The sequence below is a fragment of the Acyrthosiphon pisum genome, chromosome A1 (assembly GCF_005508785.2).
Source record: "Acyrthosiphon pisum isolate AL4f chromosome A1, pea_aphid_22Mar2018_4r6ur, whole genome shotgun sequence".
Taxonomy (NCBI): Eukaryota; Metazoa; Arthropoda; class Insecta; order Hemiptera; family Aphididae; genus Acyrthosiphon; species Acyrthosiphon pisum.
Genome location: NC_042494.1, coordinates 68,968,911 through 68,987,754, shown reverse-complemented (window position 1 = coordinate 68,987,754; position 18,844 = coordinate 68,968,911). Strand labels below are relative to the sequence as shown.

The following is an 18,844-nucleotide window of genomic DNA, read 5'->3' as shown; positions in this document are numbered from 1 at the left end:
AATCGTTACGTAAGAAATCGAGTGAATATCAAATGTGTAAAATATGAATTTCAAACGCCCATAAAAATTTAATTTGAGTTCTTATAGACATTTTTTTTTGGTAAAGGTAGATTATCCTATAAGGAATCTTGTATTACATTTTAAAATCTTAGATTTAAAAAGAAAAATTTTTATGAATTTATAACTCGAAATAATTTGCAAATTTTCGTGATTTTTCCATATTTTGTCATTTTTTGAACTTTAAATGCTTAAAAAAAAAAACTGTGACTAACGATTTTTAATATTTTTCATCTGCCTTTGAAACAATATACTAGGAGCCGTCTATTAAATTTTGAAGCTTTTTTATCCAACAAATAAAATTTTATTGATATTTTTAGAAAAAAAACTAAAAAAAAATGGAAAATAAAAATGTCCGTAAAGAGCTCAAAATACATCAAAATATTTTGAAAATGTTATGGTGTATAGAAGATGCTAAGATAAACATTCAGTCAAAATTTCATGTATCTACGGTAATTTTTTTTAAAGTTACACCAAAAACCAAATTCAATTTTGTGAAAAATCGATTTTGCGTAAAAATTCCCGTTTTTCCTTAATTTTTCTTTTGTTTTTCCCGGCGCTTTTGAAAACCACTGGGAAATTTAAATTTTGACCTCCCCAATGCACCAACGATATTCACTTTCTGATCGAACAAGATACTGAAGTTGAAAATCGTAGCATTATTTCGACTACTTATCGTGTACACAGACACAAAAAAAATAAAAAAATAAAAAAATAAAAAAATAAAAAAATAAAAAAATAAATAAAAAAATAAAAAAACACACATCATTGTAAAATCAATACATTCATCGTTCCACTCAGAATCTAATATTAACAATAAACCAATAAATGCTATATAGTTTGGTATTGACTATGAAAAGGTATGAATGGTATGATACAGCAACGATTCATGAAATAAAACTTTAATTTACTACTTATTGAATCTAGATGGGATTAGGTAAATAATTTAAAAAACGAACAAATTTTTAACCAATATAATTTAAACAAAAATATCAGAGCTATGGGAAATTGACCATTTTACCATGCGGACATTTACTGGAGGGCCTCGTTATACTTATATGACTTCAGATGTTGTAAAATTAATATGAAAATGTGGTCGACCCGTCGACCCGATCTATTTATAATTTTGAAATGTTATAGAACACATCATATTTTTAATATTGTCATACGTGACAATTGAAGAACAAAAATAGTTCCACAGCATTTTAAAAAAATAACTTAGGAGTCAAATCAGGGTTATACAGCTAGTATCATGTGAAGAACATACCTAATATAGTAATATTATGTACCTATGTAAAACAATATTTGTTATGATATACATAATCTAACACATAAGTAATATAAACGTACCTACCTATAAGTAGTCCATATTTCATTCCATTATATTATATTATTATAATATTATGGGTAGGTTAGGCTAGGTATATTATGTTGCTGAATTCTGTATTTCTGTTCATCGTTTATATCTCCGTTGTTATTGGCTATTTGCTCAGAAACCTATGTCGTGTTTTGTATATTTACTTATACACACCGGGTGTCAGTAATAGCCATTTTGACAAAATGCGTTTATTCGATCGATGGCTTTGTTGTAGTGCACGTTGTCACATTTACATGCAAATTCAAAATCCAATTTCAAACAGAAGAAATTGAAATACTTTCGATGTTAAAAAATACCAACAAGGTAACGAATACAGTTAATGCATCGTTTTTATTTTCTGTGTGTTGCTAAATAGGTAAGTACCAATAATGTTATCATATTCTTTCTCCTATGTAAATACTATACGCGCATATAGGTGTGCTGAATTTTTTCAATTTCATATTATAGCGGTAGCTGGTAAAAAAATAATGTTATCATTGTTCTTTCAATAAAAATATTCAATGGAACTAAAAGTCATTGTTACTTGTACAGTTGTCCCTGATGATATTATATATAAAGTGGTTTAACAAGCACCATGTAAATACTTATGTTTTCGTTTAATAATAAATATTTTATTTTCAAACACTGATTTTTGGAATTGTTTAATATCCTTATAGACAATATTTTTAAATTCTTGAAATTGTTTGTATTACTTAATTACTGCCCTCACATGGCAGTGATACAAACATCTGTTCTTAAAATTATTCCATTTTTTTACTGTAAATTATTCTGTAGGTAGATATTTTTTTGAAAAATGTTGGTGTATCCACCCGCCTCATTAAACATGTAAACAATTAATTTATAAGTTAATAAAATGTTTATACTAAGGATAATAGTCCTTAAAAATGGTTTTAAAAAATACAATATTGATGTATCTAATATTGGATTTGGAATTTATTACGCTTGGACTATTTATGAAAATTATAAATGTTGATAGATTAATATTAATTACGAAAATTTTAAAATCTCTATATTCCTTATATCTTTCAAATCTGAAACCATGGATATATCCTAACTCCTAAGCACACAAAATTGTAAAATCAGGGATGATTATTTGGAGGGTATGAAAGGGTGATCTTTGAAACACCTTTTCTTTCCACGTCTTACTAGATATTGACCTGACGTCCTGACATTACATTTAGAAGCACCAAGACAGTAGATTCATACATTTTCAAGTATAGTGGTGAGTGGTGTATATATATAAAGGCTCTGGGGAGATCTATCTCCCTCATCACCATTTAATTACGTCTCTGGTCTGCACTGCAATATTTGGCATTGAACACCACGCCTGATGGTCACCGCCACTCACCAGACCGGTGAAATCACGATTCGCCGACGGAATTTTGGTCAGGATATTAAATTTCGCAGTCCTCAGCTTTGCGAAAACCTAGTGCATTAAGTCCGTCGTGGATGGTGTTCGGATTGTGACTTCAACGACATCTGCAGCTGCATTGCTGTGATTTTATTCACGGTCATGATAATAGATAACGTCAATATAGTATTAAGTAGGTATGAGAAAAGTCAAAAGTGCATAGGAAGTTATAACTTTTGGAATAAAGAAAAAACTATTCCGGTGATGGGGGCGAAGGTAGAACCCCCCAAAATCCTACAAATAGGTGTGTACTCGTATTATAGTATTATGTATATAATACATTAGATCCAATTTTTTCTGTGTATATTCCTGGAGGCCATGAGGCCAACATATTTTTTGTTGCTTTTACTTATTAAGTTACGATTTAGGGAGCTTAGTCGCAAGTATAAAGATAATTTTGCGTAAAGTTAAATAATATAAAAACTACCTACTTCAAATTTTGATTTTGATACTTTTGACTACTATTTTCAGAAAAATGATCTACTAAATAATTAAAATAAATTTATATAGGTACCTACAGTAGAAAATGGAGGTTCTTATTTGAAAAAAAACAGAAGTTTGTATCTCCACAGGATATTATAGTATCCATAGTAGTACATGAAATCTATAGAATTTGAAAATATGATCTTAAAAGTAAATTTAAAAATATTTTATTTTAAATTAAAAAATGAGATTTTGAATAACTGCATTATATTAAAGAAAAAAAGGAAGTGAATCACCTTATATATACCTACTATGATTAGTCAATATAGGTACTATTAGGTACTGTAAATAGTCAATATAATATCGCGTATAGGTATCTATAATGTACCTACCTATAGCCTAATGCCTGCACGGGCTATCATTGGTACGTAGGTATTTATACTTTCTTAATATTAATTTATACAGCTATGGGTATTTACTTTAATAATTTATTAGTATAAGGTTTTTTAATAAATGTTTTATTATTTGGAAATACAGGAACATTGCAGACGATTAGGTATATGAAAGTGAATTGAATAATGTAAATAACCGGAGCGTTCCCCTCGCGACAAATTTATAGGCTATTGCGGACAAAGAAAGAATACAATAAATAAACATATTTTTTCAGCTCCACTTATTTTACCAAGAAATTTTATTCATTGATCTTTTGCAGGTTTTTATTATAGATATGATATTTCTCTTTCTATTATTATAGCGCGGCTTATTGGGCAAGTATAATATGGTTATAGCCAGTGCCGCAATTAGGATTTTTGGGGCCCCGGACAAAGTCAATGTATGGGGCCCTGAGGTCTAATGCCTATGTATATAATATTTTTTTATAGTTTACCTATACAAAAATGAATAATGATGGTGATTTTTTTTAAAAAGCCTAAAAATATTATGTGAAGGCCCACCACACAGTGACCAGTGACCATTTTTTTTTTATTTTTTTTTATTTGTATGACTACAATGAGCAGAGCACTAAGATATTAATGACCATTTATAGATATATATGGATATTATTATGGATAAATATGGGCCCCGTTCTTCTTATGAAAATAAATATTTGTATTTAATATATTTTATTTGATTTAAACATTAGATTATAATGCAATAAAATTACTTAAAAATTTAAAATAGAGCCGGGGCCCCTTGAGCCAACGATTAGCAGCCCTCTACAAGGGGCATTGCCCCGGCTGCCCCTGTGGTTGTTGCGGCACTGGTTATAGCCTATAAGTGTTACAATGTTTTCAAAGTCTAGTTCTTATAATTTATAAAAAAAAAGTTTGAGATTTTTCCATTAATTTTTAAACGTAAAGAACATATTAAAGAAAGTTTGCTTAGATTTAAAGTATGTCATTATCTAAGTATAAGGTCTCACACTTAAACACTAATTAATAATTACTCAATGGGATACAGGCGTTTGAAAATATATGCGTGTAACGTCATAGAGCCGAAGACTGAACGGCTTAATATGTTTTACGTGTAAAAGTGTCTACATTAACACAACGATTTCATTCGTTAAAAATAATATTTTTTAAATTTTATTTTTGTAACCTTAAGTTTTTTTTCATACTGGTGTGATTATAGTTTTGATATACTTCCTAGTTTTTTTATGGTAGATAAAACTTTTATAGTAAATTTCGTAAAAAGTGGTTTATACGGCAATACAACGCGAATCACGAACTCAATAATTTTACTTAATTATAACTTATAATATGTATACAAAAACAAGATATATTCAATTTTAAATCTCACCATCGCGATCGTCTTAAGCTCATAATTAATATACTTAGGATAATGAAAAAAAAATATCCTGAAATACTATTGTAGTTATAATAAAACCGGCCAAGTGCGAGTCGGACTCGCGCACGAAGGGTTCCGTACATAAACGTGTTTGCAACACTGCTTACATTATATATTCTAGGATTTTTAGTATTTGTTGTTATAGCGGCAACAGAAATACATAATCTGTGTAAATTCAACTTTCTAACTTTCATGGTTCATGAGATACAGCCTGGTGACAGACGGACGGACGGAAGGACGGACAGCGGAGCCTTAGTAATAGGGTCCCGTTTTACCGTACGGAACCCTAAAAATCATTGAGAAAAACAAACAACACGCAAAACATGGGCGGCTGATCACCCGTCGGCTCCATGACGTCACGCGGCTATTCATTAACTTTCATTATCTCGTTGAATAATCATTTTTTAGATTTTGAGTGGAACGATGAATGTATTGATTTTACAATGATACGTGTGTTTTTTATTTATTTTTGTGACAGTATCTTGTTCGATGGGCAAGTGAATCTAGTTGGTGCATTCGGGACGTCAAATTTTAAAATTCTCAATAGTTTTCAAAAGCACCAGGTTTTATGCAACACTGGTTGTTTGCATATTTGCATTTTCTATACACGATACAATTTTCAAAATATTTAGACTTGTTTTGAACTGTTTAGGAACATTTTCTGTTTCCAATTTTATTAGTCTCTTTTTCTACGAATGTCAATAAAACTTTATTTGTTGAGTAAAATAGCTTGAAAATTTAATACAAAACTCCTGCTATATAGTTACAATGACATTTGAAAAACATTAAAAATCCTTAGTCACAGTTTTTATTTATAAGCATTTAAAGTTCAAATCTTGACAAAATATTGAAAAATCACGAAAATTAGCAAATTATTTTGAGTAAAGAATTTATAAAATTTTTTTTTTTAAATCTAAGATTAGAAAATGTAATACAAGATTCCTCATAAGTTTGTCTACCTTTATCAAAAAAAAAAAAAATGTCTACAAATCAAATTAAATTTTTATGAGCTATTGAAATTCATATTTTTATAATGTTGGATGTTCACTCGATTTCTCATATAGCGGTTTTGTTATTTTATTGTTATTCATAAACCAATAACTGTAGAGACATGATAATTTTACTGAGTGTTTATATTTTCATTTTCTATACATCATAACATTTTGACTCTTTAACGGACATTGTAAGTTTTCAATTTTTTTAGTTTTTTTTTCTATAAATATCAATAAAATTTTATTTGATTGGTAAAAAAGCATGAAAATGTAATGCAAGGATCCTGATACATATTGAAAAATATAAAAAATACATAGGCACAATTTTTTTTTATAAGCATTTAAAGTTTAAATTTTGACAAACCGTATCAAATTTAAAATCTAATAATTATTATGTGGTTAAAAATTTATAAAATGTTCAACTTTTATAGCTATTAAGGATTGGAAATTTAAAACAAGGTTCCACATAAATAGGTAAATATATAAATTACTTTATTCTCAATAATATCATCAAATATACTTAGTAATATCATAGGCTGACTGACCGTTTTCGCTCAGAATCGTTTTTCTTATACAATGATATTATATCATTGAATTCAAATTTAACACCATCCACTACAGTGACCCACTTGTAACCTACTGTACAGCAGAGTGACATCCACTTATCCACCTTTTCAACTTCTGATTTTTACCAAAATTGTTTACATTATTTGGACTAGTATAATTCAGCAGTAAACTTATAATTTTGAGTTGTGATGTCCTTTAATGTGGTAATGTATATAATTCGATCTTTCTATGTACATATGTAGACTCATTCGGACATGTGGGACGTAGTCTTAGTATTACACCATACTAATTTATCACAATATTATACGACACAGGAAAATCCCAATTGTTACAGTTCAACACTCGTATTCCTTAATATAATACATGAATGTTGTAATGCAATGCCGTAGACAGGAATTTTATATGGGGGGGGGGGGGGGTGATTATTATAATAATAATTTATTGTTATAGTAAATTAGGAACCCCCCCCCCATGTCTACGGCGCTGATGTAATGTGTTACTCTATTAATCTACCTAAAATTATTAGTATGAATCAGTGAATCAAACTTATATTTCCTACCTAAATTTTAATTTTTCTTTTCAGTTTTCACATTTTCCTCCGATAATTTATATATATATCCAGTATTCTGTATATGCGTGTAAGTAGGCACTAGAAATGCTATATATGTCAATATGCAACAACTATTACCTACTTTCCAATGATAATTATATAAGTAGGACGTAGGTATTATTATTGTTGCCAACAAATTCGTTTTTATTTTATTCAACCAAGAAAATATGTATTCGATTCGACCACTTGAAAATTTATGTATTTGGCTCAAATATGTTTAAAAATTAACAAAATAATATAATATAAATATTATTACATATATTTACTTACTTTTACTTAAGGACCTACTAAAGCCCATAGAATCTGGTTTATTATTGCCTATTGGTATTTACCTAGTAATAATGTAATATATTTTATGACTAACGGTCCCCGAGATTTTTACTCTAAAATAAAACAGTTGCTTGTTTCTTGAATAGTTAATTGTCGAGTGACTTTTGGCCAGATGCGATAATTGACAAAAAAAACATTTATAACTGTTACACAATAAATAATAACAACAATTATTATACCAAATAATTTTTTTTTATCAGCTTAACAATAATAATTACACATAATCAACAAATTAATAAAACACATAAATTAAAAAAAAAACTCTAGTGTTTGCACAGGTCAATAGGTAAACATCATTATAATATAACATATATTTTTAATTATCTTAAATATTATAAGACTATATTATCGACTCTCTATTATTTTATGTTTTATTGTATTATTTGAATAATTGTAACGTAGCCGGTCCGTTCCATCTCAGTTATGAATATTATAATTACAGTAGTTTGGTGTTGGCGATAAATAACATGAACGTAATCGATGCCCAATTCTGTAATTTTGGAGCTTTACCTAAAAGTAAGAAATATTTTATGATAAGGAAAAATGTTTATAGTGATTAGTGGTACACATTTTGTTGTATTGGTCTACAATTTGTAATAATATAGCTACTTACAAAAGTAAATACACTTACACAAAATCCAATAATAATAAAGATTGGAGTAAATATACCAATTGGATATTATTAAGAATTAAGAATTGTCGGTACTTTTAGTGCAATAGTTAGTTATATACATAATTATGTAATTATTTCTATACATTATAAAAGAATAAAAAACGATTTTTAATGTATCTCGCGTCATTGCTGTATATCCTAATACCTGTTGCTTTTAACTGCTGTTAATATAACATTTTTAAAAATATGTTTTGGATATTTCACTACATGCTTATAAAGTATAATAATACGATGTAACATTTTAGATTCTGAGCGGAGTGATTATTAATTTTAAAATGATGTTTGTATTATTCTTTTTTTCGTGTCTATCATCACCTTTTGGGGAAATAAAAATGCTTTGATTTTCTACTTCAGCATCTTTTCTGGAAGGAAAGTGAATCTAGTTGGTACTTCGGGCGGACAAACGTAGACAATTCCTAGTAGTTTTCAAATGCGTTCTATTTCAAAAGGAACACAGTGATTTTTTACGCAAAACCAGTTTCTGATAAAATTGATTTAGTTTTTTTGGTGTACCTTTCTCAAAAACTAATAAGTAATAACAGTAGATACTTTAAATATCCACCCAATGATTATGTGACAATTTTCTATACTTGATCAAACTCTCAAGTTATTGTCGATAAAAATTTGAAAACTAGAAAATGTAATATACAATGTTCCTCATATGTTGTTGTTTGTGGAAATGACCAAAAAATCCAACATAATTTTTGTTAACAGTTGAAGTTGGAATTCTGTAATTTTGTTAAAATCACGTCGAATTTTCAAATTTTTTTGTAGTTGAAAATTCAATTTTAAATTCATAAACATTTTTTTTTCATAGCTAATATTTGAAAATTTAATACAAGATTCCTTTTAAGTTTTCCTACATTTAACAAAATAAAAGTTTAGCGGAAAGTCAAAATAATTTATTATGAGTGTTTGAAGTTAAATTTTTTTTAACATTGTAGGTATATGGACTCGTAATCAACGAATTCTCCACGAACGATTTTCTTATTTTATTGTGATTCAAAAAAAATTAACCGTAGATATTTGAAATTTTCATCAAATGTTTATTTTATTATTTTCCATATAATAAACAATTTTCATAATATTTTGGCTTTGTTTAAGCTATGTATAGGTATATAAAATTATGGATTTGTAATAGTTATTTAAAAAAAATTGTTCGCTCGGTCAAAATACTCGAAATTGAGTTGTTTTAATAGTATTTCAGGAGTATTAAAGATCCATTGGCACGATTTTTTTTATAAGCATTTAAACTTTAAATTTTGATAAAATTTGTCAAAATGACTACAATTTGTAAATAATTTTTCAGTTTAAAATGTATTAAATGTTCTGATTTTTTAGCTAAGGATTGAACATTTAATACAATGTTTCTCTGTTTCTCATAACTCATAAGTAGTTCATAAAGTAACCAAAAAAATCTAGAAAATATATTAACACAATTTTTTTTATTGATATTTTTAAGTTCACATTTTAACAAAGTTAGATTTTTAAACGATGAACAACGCGTTTAATTATTTTGTTGTAATTTAAAAATAATATGTTTTAGTATACCTACTTGATTATTTTAAACTTTTAAGTACATAATATAATACATAACATAATCATAGTTTTTTTTTAGATTATAGTAAGTAGGTAGTAGGTACACATCGATATTATACCTCATCGAATAACTAATATAATTATATAACTTATAAAATTATATTGTGTACACACAATGAAAATGTCAAATGCAATTTATTTAGCTAACCTACTGTAATAGTATTAGTAGGTATTGTCTAATAGTAAAATAAATTACTTTAATAACAATGATATCATGAAATATACTTAGCAATATAGTGGGATGACAAATGACCGTCTTCACTCAGAATCGTTTTCGTTTAAATACAATGATTTTATATCAGTGAATTCAAATTTAACACATCCGTTACAGCGACCCCTCTAGACACCTTCTGTACAGAAAAGTAGTACCTCTTTCCCACCTTTTTTTTTATAAACGAACTATTAATAATATTTAGAGAAAAGTCACGAGGGGCTCTCTAATAATGATGGTACAATCCTTACAATTTTTATTTAAGCTTTAAAAATTCTTAACTTTCATAACGTTTGTCAATAATTGTATTATCGACTAGCTGGCATTACTTTCACTCGGGCTATCATTCAACTATCTATGGATAGGATTTCATAATTTTGTTTATTGAACGGAAGTTATTAATTATAATAATAAATAATTATTTTGTTGACCCAGGAAGATAAGACAGAAATTAAGTCTTGACATTTTATATGCATTTTAAGGTGAAACGACACATTTTCAATAAAAATCAATGGGTAAAAGAAAAATAATATTGAAAGAGGTTTAAAGTGATTTTCATATAGACGACCTTCCCCAGATCCAGTAGAATGTTCATGTTGATTTTCAAGTGAATCTTACGGGTAGTTTTTAAAATTACGAGTAGAAAAAAGCGACATTCATATTTTTTATTTATATAAAAAATAATATAGATAAATTTGATTAAACGTGTTATTAGTTATTACCTACTGATTGATATATTATAATAAGTATAAGTACTGTAGAACTACCCACATAGCCACACCGGACCGTTCGATAACTGACGAGGGCCTAATAAAATGGCTAATAAAAATTACAATAGGTATCTTATGAGTTATAACTTATAACATTATTTAAATTGTAATTATATAAATCATAATTTATTTATTACGAAATTCAGTTGATTATAGCCAATCGTGTATATACTTATCAGTTATCAATATTATGTAAGTAGTACTTTTATGCACAAGTTTTGAATAAAATTGAACGAGCGATATTCAATCAAATATAGTAATATTATGTAAATTGATGGGCAAAACTCTATAGAGTGTAAAAAGTTTTCACATTTTTTAGCAATTCTTATTTTACCTGTAGAATGTGGTGACAGACTCGGAGCGATGACCTGTGCCGATTTTGGTGGTGCGTTGTCAACCAGTTCTATTTCAGACGACGATTTGTACAAGTCGAATTGAGAAATTTCACACATTACTTTAATGCGACCAGTCGGAAATAACAACGTACTAGCTCTAGTGATTAGATAAGATCTCATGACCACCATTTCGGTAACCTTGTCCTTATGTTCGAAAACGGTATTGATACGTACCGATTTCATGGTTTCAGCCTGAACAGAATAAAAACAATAACAAAAATAAAAATGTTATATGTTAATAAAAATTTGTTTCATAAGTTGTTGTGTATAAATTATAATTTTTTTTTAAAACGACAGTTGATTGAGTGGTAAATACTAAACAGTCAATTGTATATACAAAATAATATATACCAAATTCTTCGTTAGCTCTATACATTTAAATGAACTATAGGTATAAAAGTTTACTTTTTATTAACTGTAGGTACATGCTTTTGTTTGGGTTTGTTTTAAAAATATTGGTAGCTTTAGTTCATTAATTTAATATAAAATATAATAATAATTACTCTCGATTTAATATTTAAATCTATAGCAATTACTGGTATAAAATTCATAATATTGTGTGGCAACTGGCAAGGGTGGAAAGTGAGCTACTTTAGTCGTAAGTGGTGTGTGTGGCACGTGCATTTCACCAGATACCGAAATATTGCCTTAGCGCACGAGCCACACAAAATAAGTAGGTATTTATTTATTTTTGTTAGCCACAGACCACAGCTACTAGTATGGACTATGGGCTATAGTCTGAAATCTGATTAGTATCTGATATGGTAACCCTTAAAAGGGGTGTCCCATGTCCCTATATCTATTTGTAGGGGGTGAAGGAAAAACTGAAGATTTTAACTATCTATGCATATTGTATATATAGTTTTGAATTGCTCGTTATAAAGTATAATGTTTTTATTTTTATGAGTTTGTTGAAATGGGACATCGTAAATTCGTAACCGTAGGTATGTGTATTATTGTGTTGTCTGATGTTCGAAATAATCCATTTTACTACGTTATTTATTATTATAGTGAATTTACCTGTTATCGAATTTAAAGATTAGAATATTGTTTAGATTGTTGATTTTTTGTGATATTTTAATTTTAAACATGCTATGAGTATTTTAAATCTTACAAACATTTTATAATTTTAAAATGTTTATAACTTATTTTAAAATTAAAATATTAAAAAGAACTTGCGTGTGGCTATCTAAATGATATTCTAATATTTAAATTCAATAACATGTGAATAATATTAAAAATTACGGAGTTAAATGGATTATTCTGAACATAAAATGTAATATTATCTTAAGCGTTCGTTCAACGGCGTTAACACGTTGTCTTCTTGAGGTTCAGTGGTGGACAGAGCATGATGCAAAAAACAGTTTAAGAGAGATTTATTTTAAAAGTTTAGTTAATATACTCGTAATGTTTTTACAATAAATGGACGAAGTAAAAAATATTATAAATTAAATTAGTGCTTGTAGAACTACTACGCCGTGTGATGATTAATATTATAATAGGATTGAAATGCATGACAAAAAGCATTTTATTTTTCGCTTTGCACAGAAATTAAATTGATTTAATATACTATGACGTTATATTATGTACATTTATTATAAATCCGTTTGATAACAGCAACGACGCAAAGTTTAGAATCAATTCTTAATGTCGGATTTTCATGAGCAATAATTCGTAAATTGGTTATAAACTTCAAAACTAAGATTTATGAAATCCCGGAAAATGGATCAAATGTGGGTACATTGTATAAAAATAGAGGAGTATAGAATCAAAAGCGTGTCTTGGGTAAACACTAAACAGCATATTAAGTCGGTATTTATGGGTATTCGAGTTTTACTATATAAAAAGTTTTCAATTTAAAACTTAAATAGGTACCTAGCTCTATTAAGTAATTTAATTTTTATTTAATTTATTTATGAAATAATAAGAATAATCATCTTAATAATGGGTAAATACAATTATGTATCTTTTTAATTAAAAAAAAAATTTATATATACCTTCCTATATTATAATGTTAGTATTTACAGGAAGAAAAATAATGTTTATGATAACAAACCTTATTGAAAATAAAATAAAAAAACGTATTGCTTTAGACAACACAAAAGAAAACTAACTGCAAGTCAAAGCGTATCAACTATAAGACAAAAAAAAAACAATTAAGATTTTTATTCGAATGGCTTGCACAAACAATCGTGATGAAATCCTTAGTCTAAATATTATATTATATTATCGTGCACTTATAATAATAGGTAAGTAAATTAAATAAAATATAAGTAACACAATTATTAATAACGCATAATCAATGATAATATATATAGTAATGTTACTCGGAATAACGCATAGGTACCCTCATGAAGTAATAATACTCATGTAGAAGTATTATTTGTTGTAGAAAAATTTATATTTACTCTGCAGCATTTGGAATGAAACAAATTTCACGTTTAACGTGAAAAATGAAATATTTTGTATTAACGTAAATCGTAGTAATATACAATTCACGGTATTCACGATTAAGTATTATTTCGTCAACCATATAACTATACTTGTGAAGAATGCCAGAACATTCTATATAGGTATATCGTACATTCATAGCTGTACGCGGATCATTATTATTTTAATATTATGAATTGTGGCGATCGGTAAATGCAACAAAATATTCAGTATAGGTACGCAATTTTCGTGTTTGAATTATATTAAAACGTACGAGTTCGGTCGGTCAGTCGTGTGTGTGTGTGTGTGCATGACGTATTGACTACCGGGTAACAAGTAGCAAATTAATGTTACACTATAATTACAGGCATAATTTTATCAATTCATATTGATTACCTGAGTATTTTAGAAGCGCCACAGTGGACGATTTAAAAGTATTTATTTTGCAGGCAATTATAACGGTGCAAAACAATACCTAACAGAATAATAATAATTGTGTTTGTAGAAAAGTGTGTTCGGACGTTTAACGTTCGGCAGCGGTCAAAATGCCGCACACCAGAGATGTGGTTAAAATATTATTGCAATGGTTTGAATATTATGAGTTATAATTTATAACGTTTATAATAATAATTTACACTCCAGCATTTGTTTTCGCGTTTTACCTACGAATTTATGTGGCCATCGTTAACGATGCGTTTCCGTAATCCATTTGCGCCCTTTAAATGCAATTATTGTCATACGGGTAAAGGTACAGTACGAGTGCAGGTGCAGCGCGCATTCGGTTTGGTTTTTGGCCGTCGACTGTAATTTTATTGTCCAACAATAGAATGTTTAACATTATAGTTTGTCGCCTTCAGTGTTTGTACACGATAATAAAAGTAAAGGCGCCCAAAACTACTACTACCCGAAAAATGTGCGTTCCAAACGACAAATATTTTATTGATGTGGTTCACTGAATACGAATTAGAGAAATTAAAATGAAGGTATAATATCTACACAGAAATATAATATGGTCATTGATTAAATATATTTAGTATATTTAATCAATGATATGGTATTGTATAAAAAAAGAAGAGACACCTCGTAATTGAGTAACTAGTGGGCTTAGAGCTATTGGCTTAGCCCCCAAAAGGCCCACATAAACGTTTTCAGACCACTTATATAAGTTTTCACTTTTTAGTCACTTCTGGTTAAAATTCCAATTATTGCATAAAAAAATAATTGCCACAGGCAATAGGTGTAAGGTATTTAATAATTATGTATTATGTAGGTACATAATTCGCATAGTGGGGTCCAGCTAATTTTCCAAGCACTTGAACAACTGATTTTAGCACAGAATATATTAATATATATTATATATATTAGATCTTTAGATAGGTATATTTATGGGGAAAATGGAGGGGGGGGGGTCCGGATCCTAGGACCCCCTATAAAAACGCCACTGATACATAATATACCTATTGATATTGTGGATGTACCTTGTACGTGTTTGTGTGTTAGGAGAATAGTGAAAACTTAAATCAGGTCGACTATGACTCAAAACAGATTCAGTGATCTAGTTAGTGGCTACTAGCTTTTATAAATATAGAAAGAGAATTATCTAATAAGATTATCGATAATGATGTTCTATAAACATTTGCATCCAAATATACGCGTATACAGTTATAAAACATACCACAAGTCCATAAAAAAAGGGTACTCAGAAAAAGTGAGGTTGTGGCGGATGCACAAAATACAAGAGTTAACCAATTGTAAGTCATAGGAATTTATGATTCTATAGTTCAGTTGGTCTCATGTGCCGCAAACAAAATTCAAAAATGTGTGTAGGGTACTGACTACTGAGCAGAGTCTAAGTGTTTGAGGTATAGAGTGTACCTATCCTGTTTTTGTGCCTTTGTGGCTTTGTGGACATACGATATTATATTATATTTATTTTATTGCTTATATTTTATTTTTAATACCGGGATGCGGTCGTTTTTTAAATTTTTATTTTACAGTACTTCTTATAGTCCCTGTGACTTCTAAATTCTAGTGATCCTTATGGTAGGGGTTTTGAGGGATTTACACCCCACGAGTTATTTTTAACTTAGGTGTTCTAGGACTCCTGTAACTATTAAATCCTAGATATGCCCATGCTATATTCATCACTCCGTATTCGCGCTTGTTTCCGCTAATTTGACATTGTAATATTATAAATATATATCAATGGGTTTATGAAGTCAACTGTCAAGTAGTACAGCTGCGTAATTGTCTTCAAACTGAATATATTGAATATTAATTTATCTATTTATTACTATCTACCTATTAATATAGTTTGCATTTTAAGTTTCAAATTCGTATAAATCTAAGTATAAATGTTTAAAATATGAAATGAAGAAAATGTTTCTTATACTTTTCATACTTTATACTATAACTACTGACTGTTTCATTTCCTTTAATATTTTAGTACCTACTCGAGATTTAAAAAAAAAAACTTTAACTTAAACCGTTAATAATGCAAAGGTAATTGGTTAAAGTGATAAAAACTTTAGATCGATGAATTTAAATGTAGTATAAAAACATAAATTGTTATGTTTTGAATACAATTGTGCGATAAATATTCTCATTAGGTATACAAAATAATGCAATATTTTCCTTAATTACTATAGACTTTAGGTAGATATATAATGTATTTACTAGGTTAATGTATCAATATTTATTCTCAAATTAAAATGTATATTTAATAGGTATAAATAAAGTATTATAATTATCAAAAGAAAACAAAATACGATTTTAAAAGTTAAGAATTATATTTTAAAAATTTAACTGAATCTAATCAGTTTTTAACTCTCGTTTATATAAGATGATGTTAATTATTTGTAACCTTCAAGGTATTTTAAATACATAATATTTACTTAGTCGAAAGTGTTTTTCTTTGACGTCGTTTTTAATAAGAATATTAAATTATTAAATGTATAATATAATATAAGTATACCTATTATCTCAACAAAAATCAAATTATATATGTATTTATATTTTCAGTTATTACCCTGTGGTGATTCTGGTATGTTTATTTCAGTTTATCTTAAAACTATTTGTTATATTAAACACAATACTTAAACAATGTATAACAATAATGGTTGTTATTTAAAAGATGTTTTACTACTGAAATATTAAAAAAAAAAATCCATTATTGTAATAAATGACTGAATTTTTTGATACCTATTATTTTAAGCTTATCTGGGTCTTCATCTTAAAATCGATGAATATTATCAAAAATGTATAAAATACATTAAATTGTATGCACTATCGAATTATATTTTATATAAATTATGAATTTAGAAAACATTGAATTAATTTGAAGGTTATATTTTTTTAATACGTACCTATAGGTACCTATGTATTTTTTTTATGAAATCGTTATTAGTTTACAAATACCTAATAATATCAATTCAAATTAAAAAAAATAGTTTGATTTCTATCAGCTATTAAACAATTTAACTAAAAATGTTGTTTAACAACATTATATTGTAGGTAGTTAAAATCATGTGTTGTTTTTCAGATATACATAATACGAAGGTAGTACGTACTTAACTATCTAAAATGATAATTATAAATTAGCAACAATCACGAAACAAAACAAAACGTTTTGACTTTTCAAGTGGATTTGTGTTTCAATGACGTAAATTAAATTAAATATAGAAAAATACCGTTTGATTATTTAAGAACCAACTAATGTTGACAGCTGGATAGCTTTCGCCTGCAATACAACTGACGTTAATTAGATCACCCGCCGAATACTTCATTCTGTTCGACTGCAACGTCGGAGGGGACGATGGTTCATCTGAAATAGTATAATGATGGAGTAAACATTAGTATACACTATACAGCATACATAGGTATTACAATGTGTACCCAAATTTTGTTTGAATAAAAAATATTCATTATTTGTGAGTACATATATTATTATTGTACCTTATTCATTAGTCTTATAATAATAATATAAAAACATAATGATATGTTTTACAAAAATATGGCCCAATACCACACAGATTTATAAAAATATATAGCTTAATTCCGCACACAAAAATAGTACAATACATAAATGTATTAAAACCAATATAAATTTAAATACAAATAAATTTCATAAAATAAAATTATTAAAATTCCATAAAACAAAAATACTCAATCCAAATAAAAAAAAGGTGGGTAAGTGGATTTCGCTCTGCTGTACAGTAGGTTACAAGTGGGTCACTGTATAATGAATGGTATTAAATTTGAATTAAATGATATAATATCATTGTATAAGAAAAACGATTCTGAGCGGAGACGGTATGTCAGTCTAGGTATAAGACATAATATTATATTATAGTCTATAGCAGTGGTTTTCAACCTGTGCGTCGCGGCTCCCAGGGGCGTCGTCGGTTATTATCAAATGAGCCGCGTTCGAAAATTAAAAAAAAAATTGTAATAGGTAATTTATAGTTTTTGTTGTCTACTTTTCGCTGCCGTGTAAGTCCGCACGCCCTATACATGTTGTACGCACTTGGGTATGTGAGATATAGATCGGCCGATCGACAGATTTCGTCATTGAATAAAGTTGGATTGAATAATGTAAATTAATTGTTTGTTTTAAATTTGCGTATGGGAGCCGTATATTTGATTTCAAAATCAAAAAGAGCCGTGGGCCCAAAAAGGTTGAAAACCACTGGTCTATAGTATTTAAAAAAAATTGACCTATAATAGGTACCTATAATAAATTCCAAATTAATCATATCATAATATCTATTAGGTACTTATAACGCGTTATACATCAACAAAAAACCGTGGTACTATCATAGATATATAATAGTACCTATACTTTAGAAGTTCAAGTACCCACGAATAATATTATACAATCACAACAAAATAACTAAAATAGTTATCCTAGGTTTTTAATATGTAATTTCGTCAAAATTTGTACTTAAAATGACTATACAAATAAACTGTGTAAATGTATTTTTTAGATTTTTTGGTAACAGAATTAAATATTTACGTGGAATCTTGTTTTAAATTTTCAATCCTTAGATATAAAAGTTGAACATTTTATAAATTATTAACTACAAAATAATTATTCAATTTTAAATTTGATACATTTTCTACGTTACTTACACAATTAAAATATTTAAAGAAAG

At 27.9% G+C, this 18,844-nt stretch overlaps 1 protein-coding gene across 3 annotated transcripts in view; it reads right to left on the bottom strand.

Annotated features, from left to right (window-relative positions):
• Nucleotides 1–7,489: 7,489 nt before the first annotated feature.
• LOC100575319 overlaps nt 7,490–18,844 on the bottom strand; it is an 84,227-nt gene continuing 72,872 nt past the window's right edge. For 2 of the 3 annotated variants that reach the window (XM_016807452.2, XM_029487422.1), the window contains exons 5-7: nt 17,381–17,514; nt 11,201–11,453; nt 7,490–8,123 (exon numbers count right to left, since the gene is read on the bottom strand). In XM_016807452.2, coding sequence (XP_016662941.1) covers nt 8,050–8,123; nt 11,201–11,453; nt 17,381–17,514 — 461 coding nt within the window. In that variant the 3' untranslated portion in view covers nt 7,490–8,049. The remainder of the gene's footprint in view (nt 8,124–11,200; nt 11,454–17,380; nt 17,515–18,844) is intronic. The other variant, XM_003246965.4, reaches the window with a different exon arrangement.